General features: G+C 32.2%; 3 protein-coding genes across 4 annotated transcripts; all 3 read right to left on the bottom strand.

Moving 5' to 3' along the window:
• Positions 1 to 1,358: 1,358 nt before the first annotated feature.
• On the bottom strand, positions 1,359 to 3,870 carry LOC107626259 (branched-chain-amino-acid aminotransferase 6). Its single transcript, XM_016329097.3, has 10 exons — positions 3,755 to 3,870; positions 3,457 to 3,526; positions 3,213 to 3,381; positions 2,963 to 3,139; positions 2,721 to 2,852; positions 2,546 to 2,641; positions 2,137 to 2,253; positions 1,951 to 2,046; positions 1,734 to 1,846; positions 1,359 to 1,644 (listed from the first exon to the last, which is right to left on the bottom strand). Exons 2-10 carry the CDS (start codon positions 3,501 to 3,503, stop codon positions 1,530 to 1,532), a joined length of 1,062 nt encoding a protein of 353 aa, XP_016184583.1. The 5' UTR covers positions 3,504 to 3,526; positions 3,755 to 3,870; the 3' UTR covers positions 1,359 to 1,529.
• Positions 3,871 to 6,774: 2,904 nt separating this feature from the next.
• Positions 6,775 to 8,758, bottom strand: LOC148575461 (branched-chain-amino-acid aminotransferase 6-like). 2 transcript variants are annotated; one of them, XM_088505096.1, is made up of 8 exons: positions 8,538 to 8,758; positions 8,275 to 8,455; positions 7,890 to 8,198; positions 7,723 to 7,818; positions 7,502 to 7,618; positions 7,306 to 7,401; positions 7,128 to 7,240; positions 6,775 to 7,050 (listed from the first exon to the last, which is right to left on the bottom strand). In XM_088505096.1, exons 1-8 carry the CDS (start codon positions 8,630 to 8,632, stop codon positions 6,936 to 6,938), a joined length of 1,122 nt encoding a protein of 373 aa, XP_088361222.1. In that variant the 5' UTR covers positions 8,633 to 8,758; the 3' UTR covers positions 6,775 to 6,935. The 2 variants fall into 2 exon arrangements, with proteins under 2 accessions (XP_088361222.1, XP_088361223.1); XM_088505097.1 differs by having other exon boundaries at positions 8,275 to 8,452.
• Positions 8,759 to 10,843: 2,085 nt separating this feature from the next.
• LOC107627996 (branched-chain-amino-acid aminotransferase 6-like) lies at positions 10,844 to 12,242 on the bottom strand. Its single transcript, XM_016330801.3, has 5 exons — positions 11,845 to 12,242; positions 11,544 to 11,774; positions 11,246 to 11,458; positions 11,045 to 11,157; positions 10,844 to 10,958 (listed from the first exon to the last, which is right to left on the bottom strand). Exons 1-5 carry the CDS (start codon positions 12,223 to 12,225, stop codon positions 10,844 to 10,846), a joined length of 1,053 nt encoding a protein of 350 aa, XP_016186287.1. The 5' UTR covers positions 12,226 to 12,242.
• Positions 12,243 to 16,375: the final 4,133 nt, after the last annotated feature.

Raw genomic sequence — 16,375 nt, 5'->3', positions numbered from 1 at the left:
TCTTGTGCTCCGTTTTACTATCCTTCCATATTATCCGTGTATTTGGATATTTTCGTCTCATTTCAACGGTTCTTTGTTGCTAATTAATGTTATTATATTTCAAAGTATGATCCAAAGTAAGTTTAATTTCAATGTATTGATTATATAAAATGTTTTACACAGTTGTCCAATTACATATATTTTTATGCGATCGATGTAAAGTGTAATTTTTTTTGTTAACATGAAGTTGCGTAATTAAGCATTCGTGTAAAATTGTTTTATAACGGGAATGCATCAAAATTAAATTTTCCAATGTAAAAGGAAAGATGCCTATGCGTGAAGTGGCATGGTAAAAATGTTAAACCAATCACTGAACTTAGATTCTGCCTGTTCATAGAGGCTAACAATTTAAATATTTTGGGAAAGTTCTATACCAATGCCTAAATTTCATATACATGCACCGAAAAGAGATAGATGTAAAATAAACAAATAATAATGTCTAAAGTGAATTACAAAAACACCAGCAACTCATACCCTGTTTTCTGGGTGAAGCTAACCAATTTACTGAATCTTATTACTCAGAATATGACTAATCAGACTCAATCTTGACGTTTTTGGAGGAGGCTTTAGGACTTTTATTGAGAAGTTTTGCAATTTTCAATACTAGAGTTCAAGACATTTAATTTACAAAAATATTAGACGGTCAATACTTTTAGTAATAAAAAAGCATAGAGTTAGTTAGTGTTAATTCATATACAAATCAAAACAAGGGAAAAATGTTGGTTACTTAGCATTTCTTTTTAATTTAAATACCAAAGTATTTGCAACTAAACCACCATGTGAGTAATGTATTCATACTCTCGCACAAGAAAAAGATAAAAATGAATATAGTTGATGACATTTTCTGCTTAATTAATTACGTGTGATCTTGCCTGCTGTTCACTAGGTTAGTAAATTATAGAATATAATATTACTCATGTATTTGCTTATTATTTATTTATTATAATCATTCAATAAATATATATCGTGATACATAACGTGTCAATAATTTATCAATGTCATAGAACAACAAACTTATGGTGCACCAGAAAAAATAAATAAAATTACACTTAATCTGCTATAACACAATCTTTCCAAAAAAATAAATTATTATCATGTGAAGTTGTGCAGATCTAAAACTGATTATATTAAGATGCATTAATGTTACTTTGATAGACTCTAAAATGTACTTTAATCGATCTCTAAGATGCGTTACAAATATTATAATAAATGTACCAAAAACCAAACTACTCAAAATTATTTGTAGATAATATTTTAATAGGCCATGCATCCGATCCTTTAATTGGAAGGCGAAAAAAGAAATGAAAACAGCGTAGAAATTGGCAACTAGTTTTGTTAGTTGAGACTTTGTATCTGTATTACTGTATATCACACAATTCACCATTCACCATTGACTCATCTAATTCAATAATCAATTCACCATTCATCATTGATTCATTTTCATAACTGCATAATAAATAAGATTATTGTTAGTTAATATAATTCTAAATCTAAAGTACACGGACTGTCCAGCCTTTTCTGTCCTCAATGGTTCCAGTTTGAATCCCAAGCAGAGTTTTGCGCAGCTTCTGAGCCACTGTCTCTGCTCCTGTCTTGTATTCAATTCTGCATTCAACAATTATTAATTAGCAATTAGCATCATGAATTTTCATTAGGCACAAGTCTTTTTCACTATGATATTAAGATCATTTTACTTTGTATTCTTATATGTCACAGATGCAATATTGTTCACAACCACTGCAGTTCCAGTGCAGAACAATTCATCAGCAACCAGCATTTCCTCCACTGTTACGCCGCGTTCCATTACCTGCTCAACCATAATTTCAATAACCAACTCCGTAGTTTAAAATGTTAGATCATTAAATAATTAAATTTCCATAGTTCTATACATAATGGAGAAAATTAAAATACCTGGTAACCCAAATCAATGGCAATGGCAATGACAGATTTTCTAGTAATCCCAGGCAGAATGGCTCCATCTGTTGTGGGAGTGCAGATAGCATTTCCCTTCACAAGATTACAAAAAAAAAATAACGAATTAAATCACAAATTTTTGTTTGGGATGTAAATTAGTAACTACATGTTTATGATATGTACCTTAACTACAAACATATTGCACGCAGAACCTTCCTCTATATGTTTTCCAGTTGCTGCATCCAAGAATAAGACATCGGAGAACCCTTCTGCCTTTGCTTCAGTGGTTGCTGGATAAACCTATACCAACAGAAACATGGAGCTTTCAGGGTAGGCTGTTTAGCTTAATTAGTAGTATGGTTTAGTCAATAAAGTCATTTAATTTAGTTGTCATTCTCCTTTGTAGTATAAATACTTAAATTGAATAATGAAATCCCGGACCACAGTTATGTAACACAGAATTTGTGGCTTCACTAGATTCCTTAAAACTTGAGTGATCTCAAAAGTCAAAACTATACCAAAGAAAATAGACATATATCTAAGTTGGAGAAAATGGTGATTAATAGGTAGTTGCTAATAATATGGTGGTTACCGGGGCATAGTTTGTGACACTCTTAATCCCTCCAGTTCCAGAGAGGCCAGATATTGCTCGATAGAGTTTCTCCTCCACTTTGAAGTTTAGAGGACCCTATATATACATAATCAACAAAGTGATATTAGTCTTCATAAGAAAAAGGTTGTGATGTTTGTTCCTTCTTTTTAGTTACCTTGTGATAGTTGCTAACAGGAGAACAGTAAATAAGGAAAGTGTACTCAGTTGAAGGTCCCACGCCTAAGGCAGCACCTGTTCCCATCAGCAATGGCCTAAGGTACAGTGTTCCTCTCCCTGCTGGAGGCACCTGTTTCAAGTTCCAACCTCAATTTAGTTTTCATTCTTATATCCTAAGTTTTAAAATCAAAATCACAAGTATCTCGAACCGAATCTGATTAGTTGAAAATACATACATACCCAGCGTTTGTTGGCAAGGACTGTGTCCTTGACAGCATTAATAAACTGCTCAACGGATGGGGAAGTCATACACAATCTGTCAGCACCAGCCTTCATGCGCAGGGCATTCTCCTCTGGCCTAAACAGAAGTATAGACCCTTCTTCGGTTCTATATGCCTTTAGCCCCTCAAAGATCCCCTGACACAACCACAATTTTTCATGTATATATGTAGAGTGAAGTTAGCTAATTAAATAAAAACTGAAATTTTACCTGTCCATAATTTAAGATGCCAGCAGCAGGGCTGACCTCAAAGGTTCCATAACGAATGAGGTTTCCATGTGAAAACTTTTCACCCTTTGCACATTTCATTACATACATGTAATCTGTGGGAACTAGACTGAATCCAATGTCCTCCCAATTGATGTCAGGGTAAGTTTCACTGTGGTTTCATCACAAAACTGCATTAACTAATGAAAAATGCATTAACTAATTTGCCTTATACTTGGGGTTATACCTGTTTGAATCCTCTAAGCAGTTCTCCAAAACTGAAGGGGGAGCCATTGTTGTTATGCAGTGGGGCCTTTCTGCAACATAATAATAATAATAAATTAATAATTGTGATATTGGTCCATGGTCCTCACCACCACCACCAATGCTCTCTAATTGTGGTGAGGGACGCATAAAGATAAGAGCATTCTCTTCACATTTGTAAGGTTAGAGAGATTAGAGATAACAGAGCACATAATAATATACAATCGTTGTTGAGTAATGCACATAATATATAATACGAAAATGAAGAGAAGCAGTGGTACCTTAGAGGGAGTTAGGGTAGAAAAGAGAATGAAAGGAATATGAATGGGAGTGGAACGTAACCAATAACCACGCTGATCTTAATGCACACACACACACACACACAGAGCTATGATATCGGGGTTAAGGCCTTTTATATAGGAAGAACCATTGGAACAAGCTAACCAATATGCCACGTGGCATGATCCTTCCCGTTAGTTACAACATGATTATTTTACTCCTAAAACTCACCTTAGCTTCTTCTAGAACCATAAATTTCATTTTTCAAGTTGAGAGGGTGATACTACTTATATGTGTCCTGAAATCTCAAACATGTTAAACAATCCAACCATATAATAATAAGGAAAAGTATAGGGTACCAACATATTATCTACCAACTTCTGCCAACTCTTATTTATAATTGTGTTTCATGGAAGTGTGTTCGTGGATGTGTCTAATAATTAATATATTTTAAATACATATATAAAGAGACACATCCAGAAAATATATTTATAAAGACACTTCTATTAAACACAGCTATAAAAAAGATATTTTTATTAGACACATCCACGAACACATTTTCATGAAACATAATTATAAATAAGAGTTGGCAGAAGTTGAGCTGTTGGTAACGTAGCGGAACCGTAATAATAAACATTATCATCTTAACATAAAAATATTTTTGTGAGAATATCCATCTAATAATAATATAATTAATGACCTAGGTTGGGTAGTATGCATAGTGGGAAGTGAGAACTGCAAAAATGCATTTACACCTGCTGTCCCTACTAGGGTTGGTTCCTTCCTTCCTTCCTACCTATCCATTTGTGATTTGTTACCCTTTTTTAAATCCAGAAACGAGCATGGTCCATCACCAAGAGTTTTCTAAATCTAACAACTCAGAATAATTTTGTTATCACATTCTAACTATAAGATGAGTTTAGTCATTTTTGTAACTCCGAATTTCCTTTTACAATTGTTGATTTTTGACTTGTACTATTTTTTTGGTGTAGAAGTTGAGTCCAATTTTTAATAGGTACGCATGTTCGGTATAAACATGGTCTTTTTTCCCTCTATATAACTTCACTCATTTTCTGACCAATGAAATAAAATAAAATAACTTCGCTAATTTTATATACTTTGCTGTTTTGATTTTGAGAACTGGTCAATATATATAGTACTTTTTCCAGAAACGAGGTAGTTAAACAAATTTTGTGTTTGTATACTCAGAAAAAGAAAATATTGTTTGTCATAAAGCAAATTTAGTCGTCACTGCTACTGAGGCTAATGTTTAATAGTGTTTCTGTATATATACATTAATGAATATATCTAAAATTATAAAATTATATACTAATAATTTCTTAATACATTCGAAACTCATCCAAAAAGAATTATATTTATTATTCTTGTTAATTTAGAATAAAAAAAATCATATATACCAATCTCAAAATTGAAAAAATTGATTTTGATAGTATTATTTTAATTTTAATTTAGTTAAAATTTAATTTTAATTTGTTATTTTTGTTTTTTTGGTTTAAATTTAAATTTAAATGTTCTAACTTTAAGGAGATATAATTTTAAATATATAAAAAGAATTTTGAGACATAATATCTAAAAATAATTATTACAATAAATAATGACAAATTAAAAAATGAATTATGATAGATATTTAATTATATTATTTTATATATTTTTTTAATATATCTAAAATAATAAGACAATACACAAAATATTTTTAGTATACATCTAAAATTCATTTAAATAAATAATGACGGATTAAAAGATGAATTATAATAAATACCTAATTACACCAATACAATAATATCAGTTGAAACTCAAATCGTACACACCTTCGATTTATTTAGAAGCAAGCCCTTTACTTATGCTATTGCCATTGAAAGATTAACTTATATAAATTAAATATGATCTGATATTTTGATTCATTAATTGTAAAATAATTATTTTATGATAATGAGTTATAGCTCAAATGGCATAATCTCTTCATATTCTCTCAAGAGGTCATGGATTTGAGTCTTCTGGTAAAAAAAATATTATTTTATTGCTAAAGCTTCTATAATTTAATAATCAAATTAGGCTTAGAATCTTTCGAATTTTGCTAATCACATTAATTATATGCCATTTAAAATTTATTTGATTAACAAAATTTTCAATTACAGACTGGAGTTATATACATTTCTTTTGTTGGGGTCAACTTAAGTACATGTTTTAATAATAATAAAAAAAACACTATTTCACAAAAACAATAATTCAGATGTTTTGTTAGCGCAATTAGAATCTGTGGAGATTTATACAACTACATTAATTAGTTCCGAAAAAAAATATTCTAACATCTCATTTTTTAAAAAAATAAGGCATTATATACGTTAGATTAATCAAACGATTAAGATTAATTATTAATTTTTAAAATAATTAATTATTTATAATTTACAAAAGAATTTACCTAATATATATTGTAAGATATATATTCAGGTTATTAGTTAAAAAATTTTGTATAAAAAAGTATACAATTTAATTTTTAATTATTTATTGTGTATTTACTAAAATAATAATAATAATAATAATAATAATAATAATAATAATAATAATAATCATCATCATCATCATCATCATCATCATCATCATCATCATCATCATCATCATCATCATCATCATCATCATATAGTGTTTACTCTGATACATATTAGAGATATACAGAGATACCGAGAAAGTAGCTCTATGTTATGTTTTGTGAGTTCTTTTTCTTTTTCTTCACTTTGTTATGTGAGTGTAAACCTAATACATATTTGTTAGCTAAATCACTTAAAAAATAATTAATATAGTTTGTACTTAGTCTAATTTTCAGAAGACTTATGAATATTACTAACAAATATGAAAATATATTGTTAAGATTTAGATCCCGAAATGAACAACAATTATCTTAAAATTCAGTTTCTAATACGTATAATTTTTTTTTTTTTAATTCTTTTGAACATTAGAATAACTGAAGTTAGAAAATGAAATAAGAAAAAGTAAAAAGCCTTACTTGATGCCAAATTGATGTATTCATAATTTCATGTATTAATAAAATCAATTTCAACCACTAAAATCAGCCACCAATGTATTTATGTATTTATATTCTAACATATATTTTAGTGTACACATAACATAGTATATTCAAAATAACAGATATGCTTGTTGCTCTGCTCAATCAAGTTGGAGTGTCCATCCTCTTTTGTCTTGAACAAGTCCAGTTTGAATTCCAGTTAGTGTCTGATACAATTTTGAAGATACTGTTCCTGGTCCTGTTTTATATTTGGCTCTGCGTTGCGCAAATACACATTACACAACACATAATATAGTAAAACAGCATTTAAGATATAGCTTCTTAATTCTTACTTTGTTTTATTATAGGTTACAGAGAAAACAGGGTTGATAACCACAGCAGTTCCGGTGCAGAAAACTTCATCAGCTTGTAACAATTCTTCCACTGGAACACCACGCTCCTCTACCTACAAAAGATTCCAATTAATTATTGATTTCAGTACTAATTGAAGGAAACAACAATGTAAGTCACCTGATAACCCAAATCAATGGCAATGTCAATGATGCTTTTTCTTGTGATTCCAGGAAGAATAGTTCCTACTGCTTCTGGAGTTGTGATGCTATTACCCTTCACAAGATAATCCAAACATACATTACTGAATAAATAGATGATTTTACTAGTTCTTCGCATAAAGATATAACAAAGAAAAGCATAGCTTCTGTTGTACCTTGACCACAAAGATGTTGCATCCGGTGACCTCTTCAATAAATTTTCCTGTTGCTGCATCTAAGTATAATATATCAGAGAACCCTTCTTCCCTTGCTTCATTCAATGCTTTATAAGCCTACAGCAAACAACATATATATGTTACATTGAGTAACACTTAACAGTAACTTTGTATTTATTTTCTTTATACTTCAAATCAAATGATGGGATTATCCCACTTACTGGGGAATAGTTAGTAATGCTTTTGATCCCTCCAGTTCCTCCAGGGCCAGAAATTGCTCTATAGAGCTCATCTTTAATAACCAAGTTCAATGGACCCTAAAAAAAAAGGTGAAGTTATTAGTCCAAACTCCTAACTGTACAATGAGTAAAGAAAAAGGGAATTGAACCTTGTGGTAACTCTTGACAGGAGTAGTATATATGAGAAGCATGTATTGAGGTGATGGAGACAAGCCTAAGACACTTCCTGTTCCCAAAAGCAATGGCCTAATATAAAGTGAACCTTGCCCAAATGGAGGTACCCAACGCTTGTTTGCAATTACTGTCTTCTTGATTGCATGAACAAATTGTTCAACTGATGGAGATGGCATGCACATTCTCTCTGCTCCTATCTTTATGCGCCTTGCATTCTCTTCTGGTCTAAATAGCACTATACTCCCATCTTTTGTTCTGTATGCCTTTAGCCCTTCAAGCACTCCCTACATAATATTGGAATGAAGGTATGATAGAGGAAGGATTATTATATGTTGTATACTGTGTCCTTTAATTTCTAACCTGTCCATAATTTAAGATTCCAGCAGATGGAGGGAGCTCTATGTTTCCATAGGGAATGAGGCTTCCATCTCCAAAGTCTTCTCCTTTTGAGCATTTCATGACATACATGAAGTCAGTTGAAACTATACCGAATCCAATCTCATCCCACTTGATTTCTGCATGCCTTTCTTCACCAGCACTACTACATGTGGAGTGGAAGAGAATTGGAAACAAATTCTATACATAAAGTTAATAGTCTTTAATTAATGGCTTTCATAACGTACCTGGTAGCAGCAGAATCAGAGGATGTTAGAATAGGAGGAGGATCCATATTGTGTTCAACTTTATGCCTCGTAGCAATGACCTTATATATATGCATCAAATACTGAAATATTCAAAATTCCATTATTACTTGTATTTGTAAAGGATCCTTTAATATTGAAGGAGTCCAAAGTGGCATGCCAATCACCTATTATACTACCATTTTTAAAACTTATAAAAGTGATTATGATGAGAATCAAACACTTTACGTACTATTAGATATCATTGGATATTTGTATAACTTTTTCGCACGAACTGTGTATTGTATATAGAAAATGTATAAAGAATAGTGTCAAGTTACAATTTCGTTGCAAAATTGATGATCTCCTCACTTCATCGGTGGCTTCTGAATTGTTTATTGGCCAAGTCAGAGTCACGCGAGTAATTAGGTGTGCATTGCTGCCAACTACCAAAATGGCAAACTTGGGTAAAATATTCTTACATTTTTAATTTGACCCTTTTGGTTTTTCCAACATCCACATATACATGAAGATGAAGAGCGGTATGTCTTAATGATGTATATCATTAATTGATTTAATTATTCCATGTACTGATCAAATTATTGATCTCCGTACAACAATTTTGTTCTTTTCGTGAAGATAAAAAAACAAAGAGTCATATTACTTTCTGACAACTAAGTCTAACTAAGTTGATCTAAGCTCAATAACAATTAGTAACGTAAATACACGCTTCAACTATGTAAATATTCTTGCGTTTCTCTTTTTCACCTCTTTCTTCTTCTTCTCCTTCTTCTCCATGTTTCTCCTTCTTCTTTTTTGCATTCATTCTTCTTCTTCGCATGTTTCCTTCTAATCATCATTCTTTTATAGTTATTGTTACTACGTTTTTTTATTTTCTTTCTCTTTTTCCTAGTAATTTTGCAGCATAATGAGTTTTTTCTTTTTCTTTATTTGATTTTTTTTTTAATTTTTGTTAACAAAGTAAAACCAGAATAATAATGAGAAGATAAAATAAAAAGATGATGAATAAGAAAAAAAGGAGATGATAATAATGATGAAGAAGGAGAAAGAGCGGTGCATTTTGGATTTAAATTTTGACACATTTTGTATTTAATTTCGGTGTATTCTGGTCTTAATTTGTTTTAAATTGAATTTGTTTGTGTGTCATTATTATTAAAAAATTTCAGTGCATTCTGATATATATATATATATATATATATAAAGAAAATAACAATAATGACAATAACAATAACGATAATGATAATAATGATGATGAAGGAGGACGACGAAAATGAAGGAAGAGATCGAAGAAATTTAAATAAAAAAAGAAGGAGGAGGAGGAGATGGAGGTGGTGGTGACAACAAGAACGGAGGAGAAAGATGGAGTAAATGGTCAAATTAGTACCCGAATGATCACTCATTTTTTAAATTAGTCTCCAAATGATATTTTTAATCAAATTCGTCATTCGAAGATTTTAAGTTAGTCATTTTAGTTCTTCTGTCACTTTCGTTGCTAACAACATCAAATTTTGTTGATAAATTTATAAAATTATAATTGAGGAATTTATAAAATTATAACCTAGTAGTTCTAATTGGCGGTTAGCATGATAAATTTATAAAATTATATCAAATCAACTCTAAATTGAGGAATTTTATTGTCTCAAGTTCTTTCTTCGATTAGGCTTTAATTTGATATAATTTCATAAACTTTTCATACTAATAGTCAATTAAAACTCTTATGTGTGTATTGTAGTATCACTTAACATACTACATTAACAAATTTTGGCATCGTTAACCAAGAAAATAACAGAATGATTAATATGATTAATTTAAAATCTTTGAAGGACGACTTTTATTAAAAAAAAAAATCTTTTGGAGGCTAATTTGGAGAATGAGTGATCTTTGAGAGACAAATTTGATCATTTATCCGACGACAATAATAAAAGAAAAAGATAAAGAAAAATAAAGAAGAGAAGAAAAAACAACAATATTAAAGATGAGAAGAATGAGAAGAACGTAGATAAATTAAAAAGAAAACAAAGTCCGCAAAAAAAGAAATAGTCAAAAAGTCTATATATATATATATATATAATGACTTGTTTGGCCAAAAAATGATTAGAAATAATAGCGTGTGGATATCAATTAATTAGGTTATACTAACTTTGATTAAACTTAATTGAATAATTAACTTGGTTTAGAGTATTATTTAAAAAGAAAATCACAATAATAATAATAATAACAACTACCAATTTGTGGAGTTTGTATGCAATGTGGGAGCAATAACGAACAAAAAAGTCAACCTACATAGCTCAATCAATCTTGACTACCCATCCCCTATTATCTTCTGTTAGACCATTTTGGATCCCTCTAATCGTTTCAAACAACTTCCTCGTCACTGTGTTCTCTCCCGTCTTGAATTCAACTCTGCACGCAAGCAAATTAACGAGTATCAATTAATTTTGTTACTAACTATATACTATGATGAAATTACTAATTTGAACAAGAATTACTTTTTATCCATGTAGGTTGCACTGCACACGTCAGAGATGCCAACAGCAGTTCCAGTGCAAAAGACCTCATCAGCTTCAAGAAATTCATCCACTGAAATTCTGATTTCTTCGGCCTACACAAATTCGTGATTAATCACATCAATTATAAGCATGTTAATTAGTACATTGGAGTAATTTATAACTTGGGCAGCGTAACAGGACCTGGTAGCCCAATTCAAGAGCAAGTTGAAGGATAGATTTCCTTGTGACTCCGGGGAGAATTGTTCCAGCGGTGGGTGAAGTTGAAATCTTGTCACCCTTAACTATGAAAACATTACATGAAGAAACCTCCTCAACATACTTGTGTTCTACTGCGTCTAGAAACAGCACATCAGAGAATCCTTTGGCCTTTGCTTCTTTTCCCACTTGGAATACCTATATATAATTATATATGCAAAAATGTTTCAGTCAGAATTTGCAGTATTTAACATTCATTAATTCTACTAACAATTAAAGTTACCGGTGAATAATTGCTTATATTTTTTATTCCGCCAGTTCCACCGGGAAAGGCGCGAGGAAGTGAATGATGAACCAACAAGGTCAAGGAAGTAGAGGTTCCCTTGTAGGCATTGGCAATTGGATTGGTGAATATTAAGAAAGTGGTTTGTGGTGCAGGTGCAATACCCATGACAGATCCACTTCCGAATAGCAATGGCCTAATGTAGAGTGTTCCTTTTCCATGAGGAGGCACCTGCATGCATGCATGCTCGTCAAATTGAAAAATAAAAAAAAAGGGTAAACGTGTAAAGTCATATTCATACCCAGCGCATGTTGGCACGGACAACTTGTTTGACAGCATCAACATACTGGTCAACAGTTGGTGAGGCCATCAGAAGCCTCTCAGCTCCCATCTGCATGCGAATGGCATTCTCCTCCGGCCTGAATATCTGCACCTCACCGGTTGGTGTTTTGTATGCCTTCATCCCCTCGAACAATCCCTGTCCGTAATTCAAAACAGAGGAATGGGGATTGATTTCGATGGTTCCGAATGGTACGAGAGCTCCATCGGAAAAGGTGCCGTCTGGATTGGATTTCATCACGTACATGTAATCCGTTGGAATTACGGCATAGGATAGCTGCTCCCAATCCATCGTAGCATGCCTCTCTTCGTTCTCATCACCATTTGTGGCTAATGTTGCCATGCCTGCCAACCCAAGAATTCAATGTTGCTCCAAACTAGTGACTACAACAAAATGTGCTTTTATCTTTCGGTCATGGGGAAGCCTTAAATAAGTCTTGAATTTCACTCCGGATTCTGTGGATTCAAGAAACCGTAATTTGAAAATAACGGCATGCTTTATTTAGCTTGATTTTTGGGCCCGCTGGAATGAAATACACATACATCACTTTGTACAGATAAACATAAATATAGATAAATGAGTACTGAATGACGAACAATAAGTAGGGTTCGGGTAGAGGTTTTGTAATACGTGGTCTACTATGGAGGGCCTTACGAAGGGAACTGTTATCGACTTAAACCTACGGGCTACGGGAGAGCCCAATTTTGGTAACCCAAAACTGAAACCAAACACAAGCATTGACATCCAACTATGCTTCTTTTGGACCACTAATTAAAAACAAATTAAAAAAAAAAAGTAAGATAGCAGTTAGGACGTTTTTTTTTTATAAATAAACAAAATAAATACTAAATTTACGCTTATAGACATGCATGGATAAATTTATATTTATACATTTTATTATATATCTCGTCCTCAATAATAACAAGATTGTTACGAATATATCTCATTCATACTATAGATAAAATATGTAAAAAATTATTAACAGAGTTTTTAGTCTGCAAATGAGATAAAATAGTGCAATCGTTTTGAATGTGTTAATATAAAATTTGACAAAATATAGGCAGTTCGACCACAGTAAAACAAAATATTGACCAATCTATATAAAAGTCGGAGTATTGTGCAAGTCGGGATATTATAGCACATGGATTAATATATATTGAAAGTCTTGAACACGTGACCATAAGGAAGTCTAAATGTGATAATTGCACATGATTTTATCCAAAAGAGTTATAAAGGACGTGGGGCTTGAAGACCAAGGTAAGAGAAGATGTGAAATATCAAACTTTGGAGTCAAGATTCTTTATGGTTAAGATAATGTCGTGGGTCATGAAACCCCTGAAAAAAAGGAGAAATCTAGATCGTGAAAAGAGAAACAATATGTAAAATCTATCTTTGTGCTCTATAAATAGGAAAAATTTAGAAGAAATCTAGGATTTCAATTTAAACATCTCATTATCACAAAAATTTTGCAAAAATTCAAGTCATACTGATGCAAAAAAAAAAAAAAAAAATCATGAAGTGCAAGTATATGTAAATATAGGGATCCACTATTAATTTATTTCTTTTGTTTTCGTTTGTGTGTTTTTTAATTTATTTCTTTTGTTCTTTTTTTTTGTCAACTTATTATATTTTCTTTGAGCATTTTGCTTCTTTTACTCTTTTATTTTATTAAAGCCTTCATTTATTTTATTTGTGTACTTTTTTTTATTCGTTACAATTTGCATTGTTACAAGCATTTCGACACTGTTTGTTTCGACACAAATACTAAATAATTTTCAGGTCGAATCTATCTTTTTCAAAAAAATCATATCTGCTTCCCAAACTAAGATCTTGATACAAACTTAATTCGACATCCTGTCGAAGTTACCAAAAATCAAGTGGAACATAATATATCTCATTTATGACGTGGATGACATATATGTTTAAAAATATTTTTTAATATTTTATTTAATACAAAAGTATTAGTACAAATCAAACTTCTTGAAACATAAACATTCAGAATTAATTTGTCTATCTTGAGGATGAGATATGTTCATAATTAATTTGTTTATGTTAAAAGTAAGAGATGTAATAAAATTTATAAATATAAATAAATTCTAATGTGTCTATTATATATTTTTAGTATTTATTTTATTTACTAAAAAAACAGTTAGCACAATAAAATAGAAACACTCAAAATAATTTTATATCTAAGAAAAAAGATAAAAGAAAACTCAGAATGATAGATATTGATATTCTTTTTTCAATGATGCATATTATGACTATATTTTAATTGTATCATACTTTTTTTTTTACGAGTAAATACCTTTTTCAACTTCTATCTTTTTTAAAATTTGACTACCAGCTCCCTAACATGTATAAAATATCAGATCGGCCCCTGTCCATCTATTCCATGAGACCAATAAGTCCTTCCATTGGTTTCTTCGTTTAGAGTCGTCGGAAAAAGCTGAGGTGTAACATTCAGCCTATGACATGGCCTTGGGACATCCTACGTAGAATGGTATGTGTTGGTTGGGACCATTAATTCCCTGTACAATCAGCAAAACGACGTCGTTTTGCTTGCCTCCTCTTTTGCGTGTTATTGTGAAATCTTATTCTCCCCCTTTACTGAACCCTAACTCTAGCCTCAAGCATGAGCGATCCAGAGCAATCTGCAACCTCTCACACACACCGTGTCCGGAGGAAGACTATGGTGGGTTCGAGTAGTAATGCAAGTGAGTGGAAGAAGGCCAAGTTCCAGCACCCTAAATGCAAGTGTGGAACTTATGAAATCATGCAAGAATCTGGGACATCGAAGAACCCAGACAGAATCTTCCTCGGTTGTTCCTACTATCGCGTAAGTGTGCTTCTATCTTCCATTTATGTAATCAACTTCTTCTGTGATTTAACAAGTTGTATTCATTATAATGGCAATTGCAGGCAGAGCAATGTCACTGCAACTATTTTGTTTGGTTGGATGAACTGATTTCTAAATGTTCTGGGCATGAAGATGACAATGATGTTGAAGGAAGAATGCTGATGTTGGAGAATAGATTGGAGCAACTGGGATATAAGATTAAGCATGAATATGAAAGAAAATCAAAGAAATGTAGTAATCACTATAGTGTATTTGTTATGCTGGCAATGTTAATTCTGTTAACAGCAATTGTGTATGTAGTGTTTTAGGGTAAACTGTATTGCTGTAAGTGATATATGGACAAGGTTAAGACATGAGTTAATTTGCTCTGTAATTGTAGCTTCTACATAAATGGAATGGGATTTTTTTTTGGAAGAATCCCGAGTGTGAAACCATAATAATTTTGCACAATGATGTATAAGCCAAAAGCATAATATTTATATTCATACTGCTAAGCACAAAGGCCTGCATTAGTTTATTGATGTATCAGCCAAAAATATCATCATATGTCTGAATTCACAAAACAAAAAACATGTTTCAGTAGTCTACCAAATTCCATAATTGTAGCCTTAAGTCTATTACATATTGTAACTTGACAACCAAAAAATTTTACACAAAAATATTCAGTCTCCATAACTATGACTACAAGTATGTTATTTCTAAAGTCTTGGTGGCCTAAACCCATATGTTTGCTTGAAGCTGTGGGGTGCATTTAGGCTTGGTGTGGGGATAAACTTGAAGCGAGTTGTGGCAGTCACTGAACTAGTTGCTCCATCAGTTGTGTGTTGCTGCTGAGTTGGTGGTTGTGTGGTTGGGGCTATGGCCTGCTGGAGAGGTGGCTGAAGTGTAGGGGGTGTGGCCTGCTACAGAGTGTGCTGAGCTGTTGGAGGTGTGGCCTGCTGTTGAGGGTGGTAAAATGTAGGTGCTGGTGGCCTAGTTATTACTTGCTTGGGCTTAAAATTTGGCCCCTGATAGAGTGTAGTTGGATTAGTAGGGGTTGATTGCTCAGTGTTGGAATTCACACCCTAAATTTCAGAAAAACAATAGAATTTAGGGTCTATGCACTTGGGCTAAAATATGGTATAGTGTGCACAACAATCTGAAAAATAAAATTACCTCTGTAGGTGGTGGGGCAGACTGTGAATATTGGATATCAACTCTTGCCTCTTCTTGAACTGAAATAGTGGTGGATCTCTTTGGAACCTTTTTCTTTTTCCTTTTTGCTTTAGCCTGTGAAGTACACAAGAGAAGTAAAGTTGTTCATCCAAACAAAAAAAAAAAAAAAACTAAATAACTATAGGTAGTAAGACAGTCGGCTGCCACTGGGTCCAGTGTTGTGGCAATAACATTCTAGGAGTTATTTGATTGAGCTCTTTCGGGGGCCTGTGCAAATAAAAAATTTAAAACCTCAGCTACTTTCATGCATATGGTACTATAACTATTCTGCTCATTTTATGCAAATAACAATAACTAGAATATGACAAAAACAAGTAGAACCTTTTTAACCTGTGCTGGAGGTTGATCTGCAGGTGTCTGTGATTCTTGGTTTCCATTTTGTTGTGGCCTTGCCTTCTTTTGCTTTGGCTGCCAATTCGG

Source organism: Arachis ipaensis, chromosome B2 (genome assembly GCF_059453495.1).
Source record: "Arachis ipaensis isolate K30076 ecotype BB chromosome B2, ASM5945349v1, whole genome shotgun sequence".
NCBI classification, from domain to species: domain Eukaryota; kingdom Viridiplantae; phylum Streptophyta; class Magnoliopsida; order Fabales; family Fabaceae; genus Arachis; species Arachis ipaensis.
The sequence above is the reverse complement of the archived record's forward strand: the minus strand, read 5'-3'. Positions and strand labels throughout refer to the sequence as shown.